At 40.1% G+C, this 26,398-nt stretch overlaps 1 protein-coding gene and 1 non-coding gene across 3 annotated transcripts in view; one reads left to right on the forward strand and one right to left on the reverse strand.

The window, feature by feature from the left end:
* Nucleotides 1-522: 522 nt before the first annotated feature.
* LOC143377164 (protein qui-1) overlaps nucleotides 523-26,398 on the reverse strand; it is a 70,374-nt gene continuing 44,498 nt past the window's right edge. For both annotated transcript variants that reach the window (XM_076828173.1, XM_076828174.1), the window contains exons 6-20: nucleotides 23,298-23,440; nucleotides 21,992-22,149; nucleotides 18,369-18,761; nucleotides 17,454-17,864; nucleotides 16,822-17,168; nucleotides 16,135-16,665; nucleotides 14,358-14,598; nucleotides 12,861-13,044; nucleotides 11,159-11,633; nucleotides 8,708-9,014; nucleotides 7,100-7,325; nucleotides 6,673-6,868; nucleotides 3,606-4,134; nucleotides 1,737-2,000; nucleotides 523-780 (exon numbers count right to left, since the gene is read on the reverse strand). In XM_076828173.1, coding sequence (XP_076684288.1) covers nucleotides 767-780; nucleotides 1,737-2,000; nucleotides 3,606-4,134; nucleotides 6,673-6,868; nucleotides 7,100-7,325; nucleotides 8,708-9,014; nucleotides 11,159-11,633; nucleotides 12,861-13,044; nucleotides 14,358-14,598; nucleotides 16,135-16,665; nucleotides 16,822-17,168; nucleotides 17,454-17,864; nucleotides 18,369-18,761; nucleotides 21,992-22,149; nucleotides 23,298-23,440 — 4,419 coding nt within the window. In that variant the 3' untranslated portion in view covers nucleotides 523-766. The remainder of the gene's footprint in view (nucleotides 781-1,736; nucleotides 2,001-3,605; nucleotides 4,135-6,672; nucleotides 6,869-7,099; nucleotides 7,326-8,707; nucleotides 9,015-11,158; nucleotides 11,634-12,860; nucleotides 13,045-14,357; nucleotides 14,599-16,134; nucleotides 16,666-16,821; nucleotides 17,169-17,453; nucleotides 17,865-18,368; nucleotides 18,762-21,991; nucleotides 22,150-23,297; nucleotides 23,441-26,398) is intronic.
* On the forward strand, nucleotides 23,762-23,882 carry LOC143377422 (5S ribosomal RNA). The gene has a single exon (XR_013087329.1). It is a non-coding gene; the product is annotated as a 5S ribosomal RNA (ribosomal RNA).

A 26,398-nucleotide genomic window follows, 5' to 3' on the forward strand; every position in this document is an offset into this window, starting at 1 on the left:
TAACCGTCGGCTACGAAAGAGAGAAAGCACGATACTTTGTCTCACTTCGTCTTTCAGCTCGTGCTCGAGCTCGACCCGCGTGCGGGCCTACATACAATGCAGTAGCGGCTACTACATTGTACATAACACCTGTTTCAGGCCACAGGGACTACCCATTATCGAATTTTCCAGGTTTTTGATTTTTTGCGGCATCTTTGGGTGCCGAGGAAACTTCGTGCCGAATCTGAACCTTGTAGGTCATCGGGAAGTACGAAAAAAAGCCTCTGGAAAGATTTTGCTAACAAACGAATAGCCACCTTAAGCGTCTTATTATACAGGATAATGTTTATAAATGTAAAATAGCTCCTATTGGATTGTAATTTAAACAACATTAACATTTTCAACGAATACACTTATCTTTTTATAAACATATTTTTATATAAGACAAAAATCTCATTAAAGAAAACCATGTAAATACGTTGAAGTAATTTATTAATGCTCCTTAAAAAAGATCTTTGAAAAGGTGAGGATGAAAGATGAAAATAAATAAGTCGATTTATTTTTCTCTAATATCGATATACATATGTATATGTGTACTCATATAATATAGATTTACGTTTATTGCATCAGACACGAGAAATTCGTAATTTAGGGCTTCTTGTAAGGACGTAATTTTTTTAAACATTTTTTTCTCATTTTTGTTTCCTCGAAAGACGATTGGAAGAGTGAAAGGTACGACTAGGATTTTGCAGGTTTTAGTCCGTTTAACTTCTAATTACTCGTTACTTTAATCCGGTACACCTGAAAAAGAAAATTCATTTATTCAACTAAAAAAATCCTTTCCTTGTTGTTATCATAAACGATATTATTATCATACTACTAAGTTAAAAATCTGCTAACATTTGGGAACTTATTTGTAACATATTTTTCAAAATGGGTAAAAATCGAGTTAGTGAGTTGAATCAAGCATTGACAGCAGAAACTTCAGAGTAATCTTATATATTTATACAGGGAGTCCAGAAACTAGGGATATCCCGGAACATGCAATATCCTGCTCCAAAAAGACATCGAAAAATCCTTTACCGTTTTGGGATCCGAAGCTTCGTTCTCGAGATATTAACAGTTGAATATTAGCGGTCTGAGTTCCGGGCCGCGCAGTTTAGCGCCGAGTCAGCTGAGCGCGGAGCAGATACCGCTCGCACGCACACGCAAGAGGCACGCGTAGATACAGATGCACACGCATAGTAGAGCCGATCGCACTGGTTCAAGCCGTGGAAATGAACGCGCGCCCCGGAACTTGAACCGATAATATTCAACTGTTAATATCTCGAGAACAAAGCCTCGGATCTCAAAACGGTAAAGGACTTTTCGATATCTTTTTACATCAGGATGCTGCGTGTTCCGGGATGGACACCCTCTATAGGTATACTAATCAATAGTAAGGTTTGTAAACAGACTTGAGAGGACACTTATACTTGCTTGGAGTACCAGATTCTCTTGGGGCATGCGCGTCATTATTGCTTGGTATATTACGCATATGAAGTAGGAAAATCTAAAAATTTATTATCTACCTTCGCTTATAAATCTGTAATCATTAATGAATTCACTGGAAACTAGTGGTCTAGAAGCTAGAGTTCATTTATTGAAAAAATAAGTTTCAACCTTCAATTATTTCTTTCTTAACAAATTTTTGTTCTTAATACATGCTGTTCGTTTTCGATCATCGTACACTTCGTTTATGTTTGTCAGAAACTCACCTTCTTCCTCAGAATCGGATATTCGTGTAGCCTGCAAAGAACTTTGTTTCGATAATGTTCTCCCATGAGCTCGTGGTCTAGCGGGTGGTGACTGTTTATTCCAAATGGCTTCAAGTTGATCGAAATGTTGTGACTGGGCAAGAGCAGCCTGTTCTGGACCAAGTCCCGATGGACCGCTTGTTAATCCAACTTTGCTGATCTCGTCCATTGAAGCACTAACACTAAATCGTCGTTGTAGATTTTCTATTGATGAAGTCGAAATTCCTAAACAAAAATTTGCGCTCATTTATCGAAAAAATTAGTTCAATTCGTTTTAACTGAACTGTAGTTGCCTAAAATAAAAGGCGTCCAACTTTTGAAGTTATACAGTAACCTATACATTCGCTAAGAGCTCGCGGCTCGGGACAGGCGGTGAGCATTTAACATAGAGGGGGCACGATACTGAAGGAGCGATTCTTGCTTCTTTCTTGGAGAAGGCGAGAGCGAGATGGAATGAAAGCGAGTCCAACGCGCATGCTTGTCGCGCACGCAAAAGACGGAGTATCAGGCGTACGAAAAACGGAGCGCGACAAAGTCAACGCGTCATCTGTCTCGTACTGTTCCTCGCTTACTTTCTGTCCCTCTGGCTCGTCCTCGTTCCATCTTGTTTTCGCCTTCGCAGGACAGGAGTGAGCCAGAAGTGGTGGAGATAGCGAAAATCATTCAACGTGTAGGTCAAATTGATCTCTCAGCGAAGAAGTACTGTATTCTCATATTAAATGTGAAACTGTATTTAATTTAAAGTTCAAACATAATTATTGCGTAAACGTGTGTTTACAGTACAGTATTATATTTATTTTCGCTATTTTGTAAGTAATGCAAAACTTGTAATATAATGTCTCATAGGTGTACTGAGCAATAGTGAGGTTTGCAGAAGAAGTTTAAAGTAGGAGGTAGAGCTGTAGATTCCCGGGAGATCGGGTGTCCGGGTACTCGGTTAAAATAGAAACAAAAGAGGTAAGCATCCCTTGAGGCGCTTCACGCCTCCATCGAATAGTAATACCTCGATACTAGATCTCGACACTACACTTAATTCATCCTAAGAGTAACCTCGTTCTGCGCAGAGATGACTCTGAGGAGGCGTTGTAACATGCGGCTCCTCCCGCCATGACCAATCGCGTGCATCAGATCCGCAGGCAGTAGTGGGAGCGCGTAGATCGGTCGCATGTCGGCAGGGGCGTAAGGTTACTCTTAGGATGAACGGAGTGTAGTCACCCTAGTCCCCACAGAATTCACGTTTTGCACCTCTCTTCTGCGTGACAATGCACAATTGAAAACGTCACTAATACTCGCAATCCGTGTAGAATACCTAGAAGAGATATATGTAGCATGGCCTTAAAAGCTGCGAGGGTCCCAAAGTTGACAGCTTTGAGGTTTCGGAACAAGGGATTTGGCATTTTTTTGGGGTGGTAAGATTTATAGACTTTTAGTATTGAAATCTCAAAACTTTGGGACCTCCGCAGCTTTTTACAACTACGCTATATCCATTTTAGGTATTGTACATATACCTTCATGCATAGAAAGTTATATCGAGCATTAGTGAGGTCCCCAATGCGCATGCTAAAACAGATGATGGAGAAGAGTGTAGCACCCGCGGTACCCTCTACTCTAAAACACGAATTCTGTGGAGAAAATGATGGCTGAATTACAGATTTGATAGAGGTCTAGTATCGAGGTATTATTATTGGATAGCTGACAATTAAGATCTCTCACGTACTTCCTTTTTGCTTAGCCCCTCCTTTTAACACCTCCTACAGACATCATCACTTCTAGGTATGCCTACATAAATTATTACAAACATACAATACAGAAGAATTTCACACAACCTACCTGCCGTTAAGTGGCCATATTTCCTGCGCCATGTGTCGCTATCCAACGATATCTCCTTCTTCAGCAACCTCTTGTTCGGTCTTTTCGGACCAGGTGGCCTCATGTCTCTTACATCGCACCAAGGGGCAACATAATCTGGAAGCTTGACATACTGCGCTGGTGTATTGTGCAAACAGAGGATGGGCATGCATTTGTGTTCGAGCAGATGTAACGCGAGCCTTGAAAGGTCCGTGGCCACTTCAAGGCCCAACACTGGCACGTGCAACATGATGCTGTTGAGAGGGCAGCCTTTCTTCGTATCCCAGACAATTAAACTTTTATCTTCACTCCCAGAAGCTGCAAGACTCCCATCCCCTGATAGTTTGACACACGTAATGTAACCCAAGTGGCCTTTTAAAGTGTGAAGATCATCCCCAGTGTTAATATCCCAGACGATTAGATTCGCATCCCTGGAGCCGGACACTACAATGGACTTATCAAGGACGGAAACTGCGACGCAGGTTACGTGATCCGTGTGACTCACTAGGACCTGCATCACATTGTTGTAGAGATTCATTTAATATTCAGGCATTAGTCCCTTGAACTGTATTATTGTATAGGGCGCTCTGCAACAGGCAGTAGAAAATGAAATGGCTGATTCTGCTCGACAAAATAAGACAAAAATCAAGAGTAACGAAATCGCAGTGGAGTCTTCGTTTTTCAGGTATTAATGCATAAAAATTAGGGTCAGGAGCACCTGAAGAACGGCAATTTGGTGCTCAACAGGTTGGTTTGCGCAGATCACTGTCGCGAACTTTATGTTATCTATGTTATTTTATTTGTAACCAGTGTCAAATGGTTAATTCCTTTTGTAGATACATAATTTCATTATATGTAGTTTTAATTTTGGGGCCGGTTTTGAATGCGTGGAAACGATGAATGTTTAATTAATTTTGATTTTGTTGTTTGTTTAATTATATAGTTTATTGTTAAAAAAAAGTATCAGTATAAAATTTTATTTCCAATATAGATCTTTAAAAGAAGTTTAAAAGAATTATTTATTGCATGGAACTACTAACGCCTTAGCCTTACCTCGTAGACCAGTGCTGCCCAGCGTAGGGGCCCCTCACGCGGCTGCTTCCCCTTCCAGTCTTTCTCTCGCGCAGCGTTCCTTCCGTTGTCAAGGAGACCGCGCGACGCTGCGAAGGCTACAATTACGGGCTAGCCGGGCTAGCGTCGCGCGGTATCCCTGACAATGCGGACGAAAGTGGGAGAAACCCGAGAGCACGCGTGCTCGACCTTGGACAACGTTATCGTAGACCAGGGGTGACGAACTTCGCCACTCCGAAAGCCGCACGAGTCGGGCCCCCGGTCAGCCGATTCCCCCACTTATTTTTCTCCAGGAGCTGCACGAGACCTGGCAGGGAGAGAGTGCGGCATATGGAGGAGAAAATCATCAGAATGAAGTAGGTGTGGAGGGGTCGTTCTCCTACGGCTCTACGGAGCAGGCGAAGAGGAGAAGGAGCCACTGCGGCTCGCGAGCCGCTTGTTCGACACCCCTGTCGTAGACCATCTACGGTAGACGTAATAATAAATGCGTCATCATTTTCTGACGCCGACTGTAGGAGGCCGTACTGCGATCCTTCAGGTATGCTGACCCAAATTAAAGAGTCCTTATAGAAAACACTGTAAGTGCCAGAAATCAAATTCTAGACTAGTATTACTTAAAGGAGACCACACAGGTTATGCAATCGGTTCTGGAATGAGACTGGGTGGACATTGTAGTGCACACCTAGTGTTACAAAACCGTAAAGGGTTTTTGTACAATGGGCCTTCGTTTTCGAGAAATTTGAGTTCAAAGTTTTGCGCGACAGTAGTATTTCAGTTGTGCAAACATTCTTAGGAAGCAACGGTCGTAGCTGCGATATTAAGATGTTTGGCTACGGTGCTGGAGGTCTTCGGTTCGGTACCTGGTGCGCGCTTGTTTTTTTTTCTTTTTCTTTTTCTTACCGTAGTAATGTAATGGCTGCACCTAAAATTATTTTGCGCTGTAACGATGTTAATAATATATATTATTACAATAATACTGCACACAAAGTACAAACATAATACAAGTGCAGATGTAATATAAATATAATAAAACCGCAAATTACAAATAATATCAGTGCAACAATATTACTGTATACGACTATCCCTACGGTCAGATATGACCGGAGCTCTAACTGCCGTTAAAGTCTATTCGATAGTCTGCAGCCCGCGACGTCTTCAGCATATTTTTTAAATATATAAAAGCACTCACACTTATAGACGTAGTAAATTTAATACATCATCGATAATGAAAATAATATTAATATTGTTGCACTGATATTATTTGTAATTTGCGGTTTTATTATATTTATATTATATCTGCACTTGTATTATGTTTGTACTTTGTGTGCAGTATTATTGTAATAATATATATTATTAACATCGTTACAGCGCAAAATAATTTTAGGTGCTGCCATTACATTACTACGGTAAGAAAAAGAAAAAAAAAACAAGCGTGCACCAGGAATCGAACCGAAGACCTCCAGCACTGTAGCCAAACATCTTAATATCGCAGCTACGACCGTTGCTTGCTAAGAATGTTTGCACAACTGAAATACTACTGTCGCGCAAAACTTTGAACTCAAATTTCTCGAAAACGAAGGCCCATTGTACAAAAACCCTTTACGGTTTTGTAACACTAGGTGTGCACTACAATGTCCACCCAGTCTCATTCCAGAACCGATTGCATAACCTGTGCGGTCTCCTTTTAGCACGTATACCATTTTCCGATACAATATTTTTTTTTTAATTTCGGCATGTACAGTGTTTTCTACAAGGACTTTTCAATTCACAACGCCTCCACGGAAATTTCTTTTTAGTCACGATTTTCGTCTTATTTTATCACATAGAATCACCCAGTTCAGTTTCTGTACTATCTGTTACCGAACACCCTGTGTAGGTAAGCACTTTGTAATTAAATTTAATTTTCCTTTAAATATCTTTTTAATCAACATTCGCTGATGTAACCAATTACGTTGAAGGCTTAATTTAAGAAACAGACCTGCGATAATTTGCCTCCAGCAAGCTGCCAAACTTTTAAACTCATGTCTATTGAGCCGGTGATTAAAGATTGAGAGTCTGGGGTGACCACTAAGCAAGTGATGTCTTGAGAATGCGACACTTGATACTTTTCTTCAGGTCCCGCTCCTAAACTTACTATTCGCACTTGATTGTCTCCTGTTCCACATACTGCGTACCTGTGAATTTATTAACGCAAACTGAAAAACGAGCACTCAATCGTTGTAATAAAATAGTTCTCATGTAAAACTGTTTACTGTTGCTTTCCCTTTTAAAATTGCAATTTTAAAAAAATCCACCAATTTTCTACTCTTAGGCACCTCTAGTCCCAAGCAAATATTATTTATAATACGAGATAGAAAATTTAGGATAAGTATGGGCATAGGATTCGATTAATCTGGTGTACGTGCCTCATATCAGAAGAAACTGTGAAACAACGACCAGGTCCAGACACTGATTGGATCAGGGTACCTGTGCCAGCGGCCCATACTCGAATTACACCCGCTCTATCAGAACTGACGATCCTTCGACCATCAAACATTGCTGTTACCGTTGTAACAGGCGCTTGATGTTTAAATGTCGCTACTACCAAACCCAACGTTAAGCCCCACACGCGAACTGTTTTGTCTTCTGAGCCTGCATTCAGGAATTTCACGTATAGAAGTTGTACATACATACATACAAATGTGGGGAAATTGAATTCTTTTTTGATATTTTAGCACCTCATTGACACGTGGGTTATACACTACGCGGTGTACATACATTTGCGTAGACACTAGTATCTCCGGGTCATATTTCATAATAATAATTCTCGATTTTCTAACAGCCACCTGCATGTTGCAATGATGCAAAAATAATTGCAGTTTTTGTTACTTTAACCTTTGATGCTTATTTTAGAATAAACTTTACTTTAACTGTATTTATTTAATATGCCATTTTAAAGTGTCAAATTTGCTCTATCGATTTGTGGTAATGGTTTTATTTTCTTTTGTTTCCTTTCGACCGTCAATTTTAAGCTGGATAAAAACAAGTTCGAGTGATTTTATTGTGAGTTCAAAATGGATCTTAAAATTGGTTCCAGAAATTTCGTAACGGAGATTTATAGATGAGAAAGCTCGTGGGCACCCTTCTGCGTTCCAGGAGAACTAATTGACGGTCATTATTGAATCGGATCTACGCAAAACTACTCGAGAGGTTGCAAAAGAACTAAACATTGACCATTCAACAATTGTTCGACATTTGCACCAAATTCGAAATTCAAAACAGTTAAAAACAGCAATCATTTTTGCATTAACTTAATAAACTAATAATGAAAATCAAAAATGCAGACAAACTAAATCAACATACTGAAAATTAAATATGAAAGGATGTCTTAGAAAATATAATAGAAGATATTTAATAAAACATCGTACATTACTTAATTTGTTTAAAAAATATACCTAATTATATGAAGAAATATACAGGGTGTTTCCAAAATCATGATACAACCGGAAAGGAGATCGTTGGCTTGTTGGTAAAACTGTTCAAGTCTATATTTCTTAATTTTCGGTAACCTTTCAGTTTTTTTTATATCGATTTAATCTAGTGCATGTACACGTAACGAATTTTGAAAAAAACGATTGTTTCGAGAGCAAAGTCCCGATGAAAAAAAGTTATTCCATAATTTTGAACTATTTTTAGACTTGGAATTATTTCATGCTCAGTTATATGTGGCATATTTAATTATTTACTGCTCAATTTTGCTCAAAATCGAATTTCTTAAAAACAAATAGCAATTGTAAAAAAATAAAATTGTATACAAGAGTGCAATTACCAAAAAATAAAATGAATATTGACATGGAATTGCAAAAGAAAAATACAAACAGGAAGAAAAGTATGTACAAAAGTACAATGTTATTTGAAACTGTGTCAACGACTTTAATTAATTAATTATTGTGGAAAATATTATACAAAGATACTACTGGTTTTTTATACAATTAAATAGTGTATTTTATTATGTAAACGATGAGCATACATACCAGAAGCAACGAATAAACCGGAAGCCGAGAATGCGATACATGTAACGCTAGCAATATGTCCTGCGAAAGTTGACAGCAACTCGTGCGTGTTCAGTTGCCAAAGGTTTACTAAAGCATCGACTCCACCAGTGACCGCCATTGCTCCATCCCTGGATATATCTAAACACGAGATAGCAGACGTATGAGGTTGTAAAGATTCTTGCTTGCCAGATTTCGGAGGTTTCAAATGGCCCTCTTCACCCCGGAAGCTCCAATATGTAACTCGATCACCGGCAGCTGTTATTAAATAGTCATCCTTTTCCGTCACCTATTCAAAGATATCACAAGTATTTTAACGATACTGCCGATAAAACTTACACCCTAAAAACATTTACTCTGAAATGAGTGGAGGTAACGATTAATTAAATTAAAAACAGAAGGAGGGTTGTTAACATACTCTCTATGAACGAATGTAAATAGAGGAGGCAACTGATTAATTAGAATTTTAAGGCAATAACGAATTTAACGTTGAGAATAATTATGACGTGGAAAAGAAATACTGAATAATAGTGCATATTAGTGAGGTCCCCAATGTGCATGCCCAAAGTGAGGAGGAAAAAGTGAGTGGAGCCGTTACCCCTTCCACGCAACAGCGCGATTTATTCCTATTGGGTGTTTGGCAACTAAAAACCTTCCAGGCTCCTTTGTTCCCAATCACCTACTTATAATTCTTCCTACGAACCTTGTTATAGACATGCCTGGCTCGTCCCTATAGACAAAATTAGGCAGCTGCCTAGGGCGTAAAGTTGATAAGGGGCGCAAAATGGGCTCTTCATTGTTGACATTTTTTAAAATAACGTTTTAAATGAAATATCACAAGTTATACTATAAATGCTTTAAGCTACGAATAAAAATTCAGAGTAATGTCATTAGAAAGTTTAAGTAAATGTATTATCAATAAAGGGCGCAATTTAGCAAGTTCGCCTAAGGCGCAAAAGTGGCTTGAGCCGAGCCTGGTTATAGGTATATTGAGCAATAATCATGGATGGGAAAAAGGAGTCTATGAGAGGTCTTCGACTGGTAATTATATGATAACAACGTCTCGATACTAGATCTCTTGCCAAAGCTGGACTCTATAGGTCCACTGAGCAATAGTGACGTCTCCAAAGCGAATGTCCACAGAGAGCAAAAATATCTTTCCCGGTACCACAGATGCACGGTGTAGAGTGGAAAAGAATCGCGCAGTTGGCATCTGATTCGCAAACACTTCTGCAGGGTGTCCCAAAATTCAGGGACTTCCAGGAACATTCAATATCCTGATGTAAAAAGACATCGAAAAGTCCTTTACGGTTTTCGGATCCGACGTTTCGTTCTCGAGATATTAACAGTTGAATATTAGCGGTCGAACTTCTGGGTTGCGCAGTTTAAAGCTGAGTCAGCTGAGCGCGCGGTAGCGTACGCTCGCACGGACATGTTAGAGGCAACTGTAGAAACAAACCTACACACGCAGTAGATGCGACCGCTCTAACTCATCTTAGCGGTTTGAACCAACCAGGGCTGCCAGAAAAATCCTACTGGTATTGGAGGGGGAACCAACTTGTGCGTCGATTGGTTTGCCGTCACGGCATCATCACGCATGCGTGGCGTGTTCCCCCTCCACTACGAGTAGGAATTTCCTGGCAGCCCTGGAACCAGCGCGGTTAGCTCTACTGTGTGTGTGGGTCTGTATCTACGCGTGGCTCCAGCGGGCGCGTGCTAGGGGTCACTGCCCCGCGCTCAGCTGTTTCGACTTTAAACTGCGCGGCCCAGAACGTGCACCGCTAGTATTCAACTGTTAATATCTCGAGAACGAAGCCTCGGATCCCAAAACGGTAAAGGACTTTTCGATGTCTTTTTGCATTAGGATACTGCATGTTCCGAGAAGTCCCCCAATTTGGGACACTGTATAATATTTCATGAATATGATGTAGCTGAGACGGTCTACGGCGTGGCTGTGCATAACACTACATTTATGAAACATTGTAGAAGTGTTGGCGGAACAGATGCCAATCGTGTGAAGTTTGCCCATCGTTCGCAGCTGAAACAATATTTTTGAGACGTGTATTAAAGCAGAAGATGGAAAAGTAGGTTTTGTGAGAATAGCGATGAGTAAATAGATTTGAAGTGTGAGGACGCTACTATTTTGTCGCTGGGTACCAAGGATTTCCCACTAATCCCTTCGCTCGCCATCCCTTCCCCTTAACTCCTTTTGCCCCACTTTCACCACAGCGTACGCGCTGCGAAGTGGAGGGTGTCGATAGCTCCACCCACTAATCCTCCACCAATTGCTGCCTGGGCATGCGCATTGGAGGTCTCATTGTTAGTTGGTACACCTACAATACTCAATTAGTATTTACTCTATTATTTTCGAAATCCTTGAAGTGGAAAACAAAAGCGAAATGATATTTCAAAAGCGCCCAGGCTTGTTCCTACCTTGACTGCAGTAACGTCCGTCGAGGGATTTGCTGGTAACGTTCTCGTCAACCTTCCACTGTGCATGTCGAAAATAGAAATTCTTCCCTTGTTCCCGCCTGCGATCGCTCTTCTACAATCCCTCGCCAGACAAATACTTTTAATTTCACCCTGATGACCTCGCAACGGGTGAATCTCTGTTCCTGTCGCCAACGATCTCAAGTACAGTTTCTGGTCCTCGCAAGCCGCCAACAGGAAAACAGAATCCGCTGATACGTCGAGCATCGTCACTGCCGATGGCAAGACAATGCTCTTCAACAATGTGAACCTTTCCAGGCACCATAAGCAGACAGTACAGTCTGAGGACCCAGAAACAAGAATCTCGCCAGCAGAATCCACGCGAATAGAATTGACTGGCCCTCTATGGTGGTCGACTTTGATCAAGACGTCGCCGGTTAACAAACTTGTGACGATTATTCTGGAATCTTCACCTCCACTAAAGAAAAGCAGAAAGAAAAAATTATATAATTATTCCATTTTACAGTTAAATTTGTATGTGAGAAAGTTCTGTACAAGTATGCAATGTGCTATTAAACTAAATTAAAGTGCAAATATCACGGATATATTTTTAGAATTAATTATATGGATTCAAATAACGGATGAAGTTAATATACGTACGTGGTGTTTCAGACTTTATGAAAGAAAAAAAATGTTTAAAAATGCAGAATTGTAAACTAATAATTCCTAAAATATTCCACTGCTTTTATCGTTAAACAAGTCATCATAAACAGATATCTTTGGAAATATATCAGTTATTTATCAGTCTCAAAAAAATAATTGTTTCAAGGAAAGAAATCCAATTAAAGATGAATCATCGCTATGGCTATGGCAATGCCGATGGCTCCACCTACTTTTCCATCTTCTGTTAGAACATGCGCGTCAGAGATCTAATACAGCTCGATATCATTGTACTCTTCTATGTGGTTTTTAAAACCATATAAGATCTGCTCGAATAACTCTATTTTGAAGAAAGTACAGTAAGCACTCGTTATAAGCCCGTGTCTACCATGCGTTGTTCGCCCGGCGAATATCCCCACCATTTCTTGGAATCCTTCGGACGAGAGTGAGAGAACTCGAGAACGAGCGAGAGGCTCTTTCGTTTCCTCTCGCTCGCTCTTATGTTCTCTCACTCGCGCCATTGGCCGAGCGGAATAGGGTCTATTTATAACGCGCCGTACGCCCGGCGCTAGTCCCGTTCGTCGTGCTTATAACGAGTGCGTACTGTACACGCAATATATTTAGCTTTGTAATATTAGACAAGATATTTTGTAGTTACGCAAAATTTGTTAATCTACAGTGAATCAATTTTGAATATTTTTTCTGATTTATAATATTGAGAGATTACAATAATTAAAGTGTATGAAGATATTCGTACTGAGAAGCAAAAGGAAACTACGTTTGAAACATAATAAAAATAAATTTTATAATGCTTTGCCAAATAAACAAATAGTTACGCAGTTTAGTCAACAAACGAAAGAATATTGCGTGCAATGCATATGTCGCTTTAAAATGTTTAAATTAAAGATACTATTTGTCATTTTCTACCTTATAATGTTGCGCGATTTGAAATAACAAATTATTTTTTCATACGTGTTTACTGACTTATGGTATATTGTGATAACTATGTAATTACAGATAGTTGATATAAGGTAAAATTATAAACCTGACAATCACAGAATTCTTGAGGGCGGTCGTCAGACTCAAAACAGGAGCGATATGTTCTTGAATTCTCAATTTCAAGGTCAATTCTTTCATGTCCCATACTATAATTGAAGTGTCTTCAGACCCTGTCAGCAAATACTGCGAGTGTTGCGTTACAGCTAAACACGAGATTGGGTTCGAATGACCTAAAATAATTTTATAATCAGCATTAGAATGTGTACAAAAAGAACAGATCCGGCATTCCTCATCAATTGTTTTAAAATATACAAGGTCATTAAAGTATAGTCAGTCACGCAGTTGAATAAAAAATAAAACTTTCGTGATAAAACTTTTAATATCCTTCGTTCTCTTCATATGACAAAATATCCCTAAGAAAGCCATAAGCAATTATTTTATCGTCCTTCATAGCCCCATAAAATTATAACAGAGTATTCAAGGGTATTCAGGGTATTAATTCTGTGTAAAGTATTAAATTAAGGGGTACAGTGTACAAAATAGAGTATAAGATAATTCAAAAGCAGTTGTCGAAAAGTATGGAGGGATATTCACATTTTAATACCAAAGAAAGAAAATTAATAAAGAATTCGAATACAGTATCCCCTCTTTATAGGCACGGTGATCAAGTCCACCAGTACGCTTCTACAGAGGATAGGGAGCCTATTTAGTACCTAATTACTAAATAAAAGAATTGAATTAAAAATCGAAAGAATTTTTCGAATTATAGTTTACACGTAAATACAAAAACAGTTGATGAGGAATATTTTCTTCAATAGTTAATAAATACAATTCGGGGCCTGGATTACAATATTTTTTTATTTTGTTTACGAAAATCGTAATACTTAAACATATTTGAGTAAAATTATAAGGCTACAAACAACTAAGCGGTGAGAAAAAGGTCGGTTATAGTATTTGTTTCGTAATAAAATACAGGGATGCCAGGAATTTCCCCGTCACCCACGATCGTAGTGGAAAATTCCTGGGGTATGTATAATATAAATATACCAATCAATGACGCTAGGAGGTAGAAGAGAAGAAACAAAAGAGGTAATAATTTATTGAGGGGTCTCGCGCTGTTAATCATCGAACAGTAATGCCTCGATACTAGTTCGCCTGCCAGACCTTGAATCTAATCATCGCTACCCCAGAATTCGCGCTGTGGAATGGAGGGGGCTAAATACTGCACCTACTTTTTTACTATTGCTCGGTACAGTAAATCCCCGTTATGAGCCCGTTTTTACCTCCCGTTGACAGCCCGGCGACTATCCCCACCATTTCTTGGAAGCCTGCGGACGAGAGTGAGAGAACCGGGCAACGAGCGAGAGGAAACGAAAGAGTCAGACACGAAGTTGCCGTCGGGTACGGAAGAGAGAATTTTGTCCGTAACCCACCGTGAGCCCATCGCCAGCCCCGTTCGTCGGGCTCACAACGGGGATTTACTGTACACCTATACCCCTTAAAGGCAATTGACATTAATTTGCACAATGCTATAGAAAGCTACCTTTGAACGTGTGAACCAATTGCCCAGACATCACGTGCCACAGTTGAGCATCTCCTTGGAAAGGAACAATGATAACGTGCTGTCCAGAGGGAGCAGCCTCAACAAGCTTCACTGTTTGTGGACAGGATAAAGTGCGAATTTGAAGAGGTAAGGGTGGTTGAAGCCATCCATTCAGGGGTACCAACAATGGAGCTGTGTAACCGTCACACCACGCCATCGCTGCCGTTACCATTTTGCTAACCTTGAACCAGAAATTCTTCATTTGTAAACATTTAAACTTACCTTGATGATACTTTTAGTTATATATTAACTAGATATATGGAAAACTATATCTATTTATTATTAAATGGCAATTTTATTGAATAATGATAAGATTGCAATGGACAGTACTATCTTTACTACAATGCTGTTGAAATCAATAACAAAATCCTTTATTTGAAATCATGTTAATGTAATTACACGTCTTTCGAAATATACAGGGTGTCCCAAAATTGGGGGACTTCCCGGAACATACAATATCCTCATGCAAAAAGACATCGAAAAGTCCTTTACCGTTTTAAGATCCAAGGCTTCGTTCTCGAGATATTAACAGTTGAATATTAGCAGCTCAAGTTCCGGACGCGCAGTTTAAAGCCGAAACAGCTGAGCGCGGAGCAGTTACCGCTCGCACGCACACGCAGGAGGCACGCGCAGATACAGGCGCTGGTGCAGACCATGTAAATGGGTTAACGCAGTCGGGTCTACTATGTGTTTGGGTCGGGAGTAGTCACTGCCTTGTGCTCAGCTGACTCGGTTTAAACTGCGCGGTTCGGAACTTGGACCGCTATTATTCAACTGTCAATATCTCGAGAACGAAGCGTCGGATCCCAAAACAGTAAAAGACTTTTCGATGTCTTTTTGGATCAGGATATTGTATGTTCCATGATGTCCCTCAATTTGGGGACACTCTGTATAAGTATAAAGTAGAATAGGAAAAATAAGTAAATACACTATTTTTCTTTCCCGTATTCAATGAATTAACAGAAGAATTGACTGGTACACAAAAATATTTAACATCATTTCCTAACAGCAATTAATATCAGGAATAGAACGAAGTATATATTTGTTTAAGTCGTACTATAACTTGCCCAAACTTGTCTAATATAAAATGCAGGAACGCGAACAAGTTGTAACAGGAATGAAAATTATCATATTTGTAGGAGTTAAAAAGACGGGGCGAGAAACAAAGTAGTCCATAGGCAGGCGCGGATTTGGGTATAGGCTAAGTAGGCTGCAGCCTAGGGCGTACAATTTTAGGGAGTGGCAAATTTTGGAGAGCGACAAATTTTGGGGAGCGGCAAATTTTGGAGAGCGATATATTTTGGGGCGCGACAAATTTTGAATGAAAAAAAAGAAGAAAATGTTTAAACACGGAGGCTTGAGACAGCTTTAAAAACAATTCACTTTCTTTCATGTAGCGAATTAGCAGCTACTCATATGTGAGGGGCCACATTGAATTAATTTCAAAATTGTCTCGACTCCTAAATTAATATATTTTAAGATATTTCGCGGAAAGGGCGGCAGACGTTTGTTAACCTAGGGGCGCCAAATCTTCAAATTTGTCCCTGTTGATGGGATTATTCAGTCACCAACCACTAGTAATGCCCCCATATTAGATCGCCTACATCAAACCTGGAATCTAGTGCGCAGCATCCCCAGAGAGTGGCGCTGTGGAGCGTTCTTTTGTTTGCGCATGCGCATTTGAAGTACCATCACTGTTAGAGGTACCGATACTCACCACGTCACCACCATCCTCAGCTATAGGTCGCAGCCAGCATATAAGTTGTGCTCCGAGCTGAAGGGGATCCCTGGTTAAAATGTCGCTGGACTTTCTCACGGTGTAGTAAACTAACTCCAAATCCCTCTCGAGTAAATACCTCCTCGAGTGTTCCAGGACACATCTCAAATAACTGACAGAGATCATTTGCACAGCCGCTAGAAGGAAATCGAACGCACAGACGGCCAGTTTCTTCAACTTCTCTACATCGCCAGCTTGTAGAAGATGGAGCCATGCTTCCTCAACGTGCCTCAAATTGTACGCTGTATCTTGCGATCGTGGCCTGCTCTGAAAAGGCGTCTCCATTTTGGGAGCCTCTTCCTCTGGCGATGATTTGTCATCTTTCTCCTCGAAGTCTTCCGAAAAGAAAAGATTCGCGAGCTCGCCGTGATAACTTTTTAGAGTTTCTTGGTTGGGAAAATACCTTTTGCGAGCCAGATCACGGATTGGGTATCGCCAAGAGAAAAGTAATTTTCCACTTAACACGCGAACCTTAAATTTAAGACACTGATTACTAATATCACTAGTATTAAATTAGAATAAATTTTTCAATTAAATAAACAAGCCGGTTTAAATTGTGGCGGTAACACTCTGTGTTCCAATACTTCGTACAATACTGTGCAAGAAGATTTGCCTGTAAAAACTTGCCTTCAAAAATTCGTCGAATGTTCTTTTAACTAAGCACCACGTAGAAAAATTGAACAACCCTTCTTCGATGAATAAGGGCCCATCACCTCCAGTTGGCATAATCACTTCAAGAACCTCCGTCTCTGATAAACCGTACTCCGTGGAAGCCAAAATCGGGCCAATTCTGTTGGCAGCACATTCGCCTATGAGGTTCTCTAATATATCGAAAACATTCTCTGTCTCGTGTAAACTTGAATTTGAGTCCTGGAGCTCGATTAATATGTCATTGCTGCGCAATCTTTCTCTTTGTACAGGCGTGAGACGCAACATTTCAGGTGGAAGAGCAGTTGTTACCACCAAATGCACCCCTAAAATGAACATAATGATTATTTTACACCCCCACTTGTTTTCAATTTTTCAAATAATTTTAATACAATGTCGAATAGAAGAAATGGTAAACAATTTTATGGTATAATACAGACAGTCATAATTAAAAAATTTTCAATGCCTCACAATCGAATAAAAATGTAGGTGTACCAAGCAATAGTGACACTTCTAGGCGGAGTTAAGTGGAAGGGGTTGGAAACGGAGTAGATGGGAGGTCCATGGTAGCCAACCGCCCAACAGTAATGCCTCGATAATAGATCTATTACCTGGTGGCAAATTTAATGGCAGCCACGACAGAGCAGCGATGATATCACATTCCAATGGATGTAGCCGATGAAGATCATCAAGGAGGATCACTAACTGTTCCTTTAATGGTTCTTCCTCGATCCGCCTCATAAGCTGACCGAACCAGTTGTTTAAATAGAGGGGGTCAAAGGAAGCATCTTTGGGAAGATTTCCGTCCAACGCACCCGAAAGGAAGCCAATGTGCTGACAGAGTACTCGAAGCAACTCCAAACTGTACGCAGATCGGGGGGTCGATGCGCAGAGGCGAACGATTTTGAAGGTTGTGCAATCCAACCAGGAAGAAGCGTCCACATAAATCCTCGAGAGCAACGACGATTTTCCAGAGTATTTGCCCCCTTTTATCAATATTGGCCCATGCTTCTGCGACTTACCTGCACAATATTTTAAATAACTCTCTTACCAATATTAAGTAGTACTACTTTACTTGTTCTAGTATTACTATATATCGTTTTACTTGTTTAGTATTCTTACAGCTTTAGTGTTGTTAAGACATAAGGTGGATTTATTAAATCACGAATGCTGGAGATGAATTTTTAATGGATACTTTAAGGGGTGATGCATCCCAAAATAAGACGAAAATCAAGAATGATGGGATTGCGTTTGAGGCTCCGTTTCTGAGTTATTAATTTTTGAAAATGCGCGTGAAATGAGTCAGGCGCGAGGGACTTGCAAGAAACACTACTTGAAATATGTTCTTCAGCACAAATATCTAAGAAACACGTGTTTGTGCCCATTCTCAATTTTTATGGGGTGAGATAGACCCCCAAAGTTCAATAAATAAAATAAATATTATTAGCACTGTTTCGTTTAAGAGGGACCTACTACCATCTATGAGAGTCTTGAGGTGGCTATTTTGGGCAGACTAAGTCATTTACCAGAAACTAGGAGCTCCTTGATTTGTTGAACATTTTCGTTCTCATGGCAGGGTTTGATATCTTTGAGGAGCGCAAGGTGCATCAAGCTTTCAGCATAAATTTCCTGCACCATTTTCTTCTTGCTCTTTATCTCAGGATCTGCCTCGATGGAATTATTCACAAGACTCTGGACTCGATTCACAACCAGGCGGCAAAGGTGCGCCAAATATCCCTTGTGCGATCTGTTTTCAGGATTAATTCCACCTTTCTTCTGTTCTACTTCTACGTTAATTATATTGTCAGTAGGTAGATTGTTCGTTACGAGAGCCTTCATTGACGCGAATGCCTTCGAACTCTTCTTGCCCTTCCATGTGCGTGTCACAGCTATAATGCCTTCCCCCTCTTCGTCTAACTCTGTAAACATTTTTTTAGAGGAAACATAAAAATCCACAAAAATAGAAGGAGGCAGAATCATGTAGTTTAAAGTTACTTCAATCGCCGAGGAAATACAATTCGAGGTGATCAAATATTCAATAATCATTTTAACTAAAAGCTAGAATTTTAAATCATTTTTGAAAGTTATGGACGAAAATTCCGAAAAAGATACATATTGCATATACAGGTCTTTCCATTAGTAGTGTTCTTTTTTTGAGATTCGAAAAATATAGCAATAAAACTGAACACTATATACACCTACTTAACATAAATAACTGCAAACAGACATTCTTTGTTCACATTATACAGGTGTTTAATAAATGCCAGTTAGGCATTGTTTATTTGGAGGACTTCAAATGAATGTGACAGAAGACCATGCCAAGTATGTTAAGGCCCGGTGCACAAGAGCGGTTTGCGGCAGTTTGACGCTGCGTTCATTCGCGGTGAAGCAATACGCGCATTCGTCAAAACGAACGCAAACATACCGCCTAGTAGCCGCAAAACTTTGCGTCCCGTGTGAACTGCTTCATATAAATTTATGTTCTGCTGAAACGCGCGCGGCAAACTACCGCAAACCGCTCGTCTGCACCGGGCCTAAATTATACGAGTTTATAATAAAGGAAACAGTGTGACTGTAGAGACGAAGAAAATATGTTCACTGTATGGTTCAAGGGCGGATCCAGAGGGGGGCGATCGCCTCCCCCCCCCCCTCCCAAGAGTAATAAAAGAAAAATATTACGACACTTTGTACTATTCTGTATAAATAATTAATGTGAATGTAATTATTTAGGTTATAGTATCAGATAGAGAAATTAAAATATAAATTACAAGGAAATTTTAAATCTTATAAAGGAAGATTAAAAACTGTACTTTTACATATTTCACCCCCTCCAAGAAAGGCTCCTGAATCCGCCACTGGTATGGTTAGAGTTATCATTAGTATAAGGCAGGATGAGAGATAATTTTGAAAATTCTAGCTTGGGCACTAGGGCCCCGAAAATGAGTTGTATTCGAGGAAAGTACAGAATAGTTTTAAGGACTGGTCTAGACAAGTGAAATGTGGGTACAGCTCTCTAGAGCAGTAGTGACAGTTTACAGAAAAATTCCATAAGAGGGTTGTAGGTAGGACGAAATATAGTAAGATTTGTGGGTGGAGTTTAGACCAGTGCTCTGCAACGGGCGGGTTTGATCTGCCCGTCACCCGACTGTATCTCGATGCGCCGCAACCGCCCGGGCTCGAACTTTCACTAACCCGGGATTCCCGCGGCTAACCCGCTCATACCCGCCCTACGTTACCGACCGCTTATCCGATGAGCCCGTACCCGCGGCGGATGAGTCAGGTCGTCGTTGATTCCTATCTATGATGCCAGATCGGGGACGGGTTCTCTCGAGAATTTCCCCCACCTCGCGCACACTACGCCGGAGCTGCGTGTCCGTGAGTTGGACTCCGAAGCGCCGAGCTCACGGACACGCTGCTCCGGCGTAGTATGCGCGAGGTGGGGGAAATTCTCGAGGGAACCCGTCCCCGATCTGGCATCACAGATTCCTATCCGCCCGAGGCGCCCGAACCGTCACCAGTCATGGGTAAGAGCGAGTAACAGTGTGCGCAAGAGCGAGTCCGATACGTGTGGTGAAGTAATTACTGGTGACTGCTTCGGGCGTTTCGGCCGTCTCCGGCGTTCGGGCGTCTCGGGCGTCTCGGGCACCTCGGGCAGATAGAAATCAACGCTGACCCCGACTAGGGATTGCAAATTTACCGATTTTTTCAATTACCGGTAATTCGGTACAATTTTCAATCAAAACCGGTTTACCGGTAATGTACCGGTAATTTTTTAAGGTATTGAAAATATAAGAGTAAAAATTACCAAAAAAAATTTAATGAAAAACAATTTTCTCAAAATCCTGACGCGCTACGGCATTTTCACGGCCAAATTCGTTTTCAACAAGCGAAAATTCATCGGTGACGATATATTTCATTAAGGTTAAAAAACCTTGTCGGACAGTGTAATTGAAGTCTTTTTCACTGATAACGTAGTAGACAATACTATACATAATTTATCGAATTACCGGTAAAAATTTATTTCTCGCGATTTACCGGTATTGCAATCCCTAGACCCGACTTATCCGCCGCGGGTACGGGCGGATTGGGTGAATCGAAAGACAATTTAACAGGCGGGTTGACCCGCGATATACCCGCCCGTTGCAGACCTCTGGTTCAGACATAGAAGAGGACAAGGACATTCGTGAAAAGTCCTTGTTTATCAGTCATCCAATAGCAATGCTTCCATACTTGTTCATCCGCCAAACCTCGAATCTAGTCGCTATCCCCACTGAATTCACGTCATAGAGTGGAGGGGGCCACGGCTCCACCCACTTTTTCATCGCCCATACAGGCATGCGCATTAAAGACTCCACTATTGATCGTTATAGCTACAGGGAAGAATGATATCTGTGAAACTCCTCAGAGTAAGTGAACCTTGCGTGAATATAGGGGAACAGAAGTTCGCGAATGAAGATGGCGAGATTGGCAGCCAATAGAGATTGCTATGACTCCGCCCACTTCCCCACTTTTCTGTTTGGACATGCGCATTAAAACCGTGACCACTGCTCTGGAGACATACAGCTGAATAATTACTTGTTGTTGTTTACTCAAACCTTGAATACACCCCCTCAAAAATCACATTAAGGAATAGGGTAATATGTTGAAGCAAAAATGCAGATTTAAGAATTGAATACAATAGAGGAGGAAGTACCAATTTGTAAAATTTAAATACATGCTTATCAGCCTATTCAATAACAATTGTTATTTAAGTGGAATGTTACGAGGAAGTAGGACTATAAAGATATATGATACATTGAATTTTAAGGAAGACAAATTATTAAAAACGTAAATTCTTAAAAAATTACATACATCAATATATTATCGTTAAACTCCGTATGTACTTATGTTTATAATAAATAATGAAGATAGATAGTTAATAATCCAAACACAATAACAACCCCTTGCATGCTGCAATTGCTAAAGCTAACATTTTTTATTTATTAATAGAATGCTCTACACAAAGTCACAACTACGGATGTTTGAAATTGTATGTAAGAAAAATATGAAATTTCAAAACAATTTAAAAATATTAATGTACCCTTCCGTTATTTTACTGAAGGCTAATACTCTAACACTTTACTAAAAATCATTGAGTACAATAACTTACTTAAACCATACTCAATTTGTCTTTCTGCAGTGCTCTTCAATATATTCCTAATTTCTTCGTTATCACATTTTTCTGGAACAATAGATTCCGCAGCCTTTTTTAAGGTTTTCCTCATTGTCGGCTCGTCGTTTTGCCAATCGTGGCTCGCAGTCCCCAATCTGTTAACCGTTTGGAACATAACACTCCATTTTTATTTAAACAAAATTAAATTACTAAACATTGATCAGACTCCTATTTACTGGGTACAATAAGTATTTTCAATTGAATTATTTACAAATAATCCACTTAACGATTGTTTATAAAATTGACTAAAACTAAACTAAATTTTATTGTCTTTATAAAATAGCTACCAAGTTAATGTACGTCATTTAATACAAACACTTAATACGATACAGCAAAATGTAATCAGCGTGATAAAATTAGATAAAAGTTTAAAACCCGTAGAAAATATGGACTTTTCAAGAACTGAAATATATCAAAATTACTTTGAACATTAATGAAACAAACTCGTGAGTAAACACCAGATAAGATTACACTAGAAATTAAGGGTAGCTTTATTTATTATGAACAAATCAATAATCGAAAAAATTAATGTTCGAAATTATAAAATTTCAAGCACTTTGAAATTGCAAAATATACATCCTATGACCTCAATAATCTTTTCTTGCAGGGCGGTAGAATACTTTAGCATTTACATAAAAATAGACAGGATGGTGCAGAAAGATTGGACGAAAATAAGACAAGACAGTATTATTAATAAATAGAGCGAGATACCTTGCTGGTACTAAAAGGCAGCTACAAACAAATAAGAAAAGAGAATATAAATAAGCGGGAAAAGTTGGGGGATGATAATTGCGGAAGTCTTATAAATATGATGGAGAGAAAAGTTCAAGGAGAAATGGAAACCTCAGGTCTAAATTAAGAACAGTGAATAATAAAAAACCGAGAGGAGTATAAGATCCACACTAAAAACGGAAAAACACAGTAAAAGCAAAAGTTAAGTTACTTTTTACAGTGGTGCAAAATCATAAAAAATGGAACCAAGAAAGAATGGAGAAAGCATCAAAGTGAAAGAAAGGACAGGGGTGCGTTACAAAGAATAATAAAAATACGCAAAGTAGAAGAGTAAGGAGACAAATGAACGAAAGGAGAAAAATAGGTACGTCACAGTGGTGAGAGAGGCGGTAAAAAGTTAGAAGTTCTGAGTTTGCAGTAATAAATAATATGAGCATCCCACTCCCTTTTATTGCTCTCCACGCACTCGTTACTTCTGCCCCACTTCTATACAATAACTATAATAAATTACCTGCCAGCTTTCAGGACATAGCAATCACTGTCGAGCTCATAATAGTCCTCCATCATGGAACACTGGCTAGACAAGATTTCGTAACTCTCCACGCTAAATTTCGTTGGTAGCCATCCTGGGGTGTACTCATCTCCAATCAGCAGCTTAAACAATAAAATATCGGTGATTAGTTGTTCAAATAAGTCTGTATAAACGCGTGTGTTTCGATAGAGGGATATAAGGGTCACTGACGAATTATCCATTTTGTTAGCCTTAATAAATATTGAAGATTATTGAATTCGCAGTGGCAGCAACTTTTTCTTAATGTGCTTACAAATTATAATTTTCTGTTTTGTACAGTAAGAGACTCTACCGACGAAAAAAGGCACTGTTCATTTTAAAACTAAGATAAAAATCCTGATAAATAATTGTAGTATGCACATGTACTTTGTACCGTTTTACTCAATATAAGAGATCTTATTCTTTCCAACGACCATACTACGTCTGCAGAACACCAGTTCTCGTCCGATCACTGAAGTTAAGCGACGTTGGGCGCGGTTGGTACTTGGATGGGTGACCGCTTGGGAATACCGCGTGTTGTTGGCATATTTTTTTTCTCTGCTTCGTTTTTATTTGTCCCTTCTGTTTTTATTTATGAACGGACCGTACTTCGTGCATATACCTACAATTACTATATAGTTGATAAAAAAAGTCCGAGTCAATATGTATGGCAGACAACCACTTTTAGTTTCTAGTGACCTGCATCAAATCCTTTGTTTGTCCGAATCGAATATTTCTTTCCTTGTTGGGTCGTGTACGTTAAGGATTGTATTTAGTACTTAATAGCTTCAAACCTTAGACCAAACATGCTCAGTCAGGACCTGAAAGACCTCCTTAGGTTCTGGGACCCGGGTCGGAACCGAGCGCTGTGGTTAGCAACGTAATAGTTCCATGCTCGGTTGTTACCCGAGTCCCAGAGCCTAAGGAGGTGTTCAGCTCTCGACTGGGCATACCTGTAGGTATATTGAGCAATAGTGGAACTTGTGAGCGAAGTTAAGAGAAGGGTAAGAAACAAAGAGACACTGGAAGGTTACTAGTTGCCAGCCACTCAATATAGTAGTGCACAGGTAGTAGTTAACCTGCCTTTTCAGTCTAACTCAACTCTATCCTCATAGAATTTGCGCTGTGGTGTGAAAGTGCCATTTTGTAGCTGCACGAGTACTTTGCTCCACCTTAATCGTGAATTCATGATCAAACATATTCCATACAAGTTACATAAGTAGCAAAGTAGAGGAAGATATCCCCAGAGAACATAATTTAGATTTCAAAATTCGATTACGCCTAATAAGTTAATGGAATTAGATCACTTAAAATTCCATAACTTCATCAACTGAATTATGTACATTTCAACATAATATTTTGGAGATATGTTTTCAAGGTCTCGTGACTTCAGGCAAATGTAAATATAACCAGAAATTTATTCTTTCAAATTGTCCATTTGGAGGTAGAAGTATACCAAGCAATGTAGCCAGGTGTGTGGGAGGAGTTAAGAGAAAGAGATTCTAAAACAATGGAATATATCCGTGGGAGATCTTTAGCGCAATCAACCATCTAATAATAGTGGGCTCGATTGCTACAGTTGCGCGGGTTCCTGGACGAGAAGGAGGATGATTTTTTCCGCGTCGCCCTCCTCCGGCGTAACCGTAAACCCCCTAAAAGACCGGGTTACGCACAATGGGGAGTTGTAGTAATACTCTATACAGGGCTGGGGGTGTGTGGATTAGGGCGTTTTAGCCTCTCAACGACCGACCCCTGAAACGAAAACCTGACCGTGCGGCCCGGGGCTTTCGGAACGAGGCCCCACTGTTTTCCTGGACGGTATAGGAAAATACCGGGGTTTAGGGGGTCCGTACGTGATACGGAGGTGGGCGACGAGTGGAAAACTGGGGGGGGGGTCCGCACGAAATACTGAGGTGGTCGTTGAAAGGTTAAGAGGATCGAGAAGAATTCCCTCCCCCGGGTTTTCCAAGCAGAGGTCCGGTTTTTTCGTCTTGTGACCCGTTTCATAGTCAGAACCAACCCCCACCAAGTCTACTTTTTCATCCCTCATCCCATCCAGTAGGACTGGGCCAGGCGCGACGGACCCTGTGCTGCCCCTAGAGAGACGCGACGCATGGGGATCGAGAGGAACACACACAGGTTGGTGGCTGGGAAATGGGTTGTGGAGGGTTTTACTGGCAAACAATTCGTAGTGGAAGGGAAAAACATGCCACGCATACGAATAGTTTCCACTACGAATAGTTTGCCAGTACCCCATTTCCCGACAACGCTGAGGGGATTAAACTTGGAACTTCTATATATACAAACGAGACTGGGACCTGCCACTTGCGAGAAAGAGTTTGGAAGATTACGCCTCTGGTGGCGCTGGCAAGTACTAACATTCGCGATCCCATGGTCGGGCTAGGACGTGACAACTGCTTGCCAGACCTCGAATCTAGTCATCGCTATTCCACTATTCGCACCCATTCTTCCATCTTTCGTTTGAGCATACGCATTCGAGACCTCACTAGTGCTCCGTACACATATACTTCAACGATAGGTGAAGTTTAACATATTGCAAGCGGGTCTCTGTGATCACAGTTACAACTGTTCCGCGCCCGCATGCAAAGTGTTAATAGCCCCTTACGACTACACTTTCCCCCTTATGTATTATTCGTAATATTATTCTTTTTCATGTAAAATAACTGCAGAATAAAGACGCCAATAATAATATCCTGGCGGACCAGCTGCCAAATATATCTTCGCTATTGTATTTCAACAAATAATCAGAAACATATTTGGCGTCGTAAAGTACTCATAAAGATACAAAAGTACCTTACTGCTAGCTGAAATAAAAATTATTTTATATGTGGCCCACCTTGTCTGTTATTTCAATGCACAGTTTCGGTTTAAATTGAACCTACTAATCGTAATGAATAAACAAAATCAGTTTGGACTTTATTACACCTGTGTGACTTTGAAATGCAAAATAGATTTTGTTGCATCTTCATTAATAATTAATAAGTGCTTCCTTGATATCTCGTTGCATCTAGATTGGAACGAATTGCAAATCAGTAGCTGCA

The sequence above is a fragment of the Andrena cerasifolii genome, chromosome 15 (genome assembly GCF_050908995.1).
Source record: "Andrena cerasifolii isolate SP2316 chromosome 15, iyAndCera1_principal, whole genome shotgun sequence".
Lineage (NCBI taxonomy): Eukaryota > Metazoa > Arthropoda > Insecta > Hymenoptera > Andrenidae > Andrena > Andrena cerasifolii.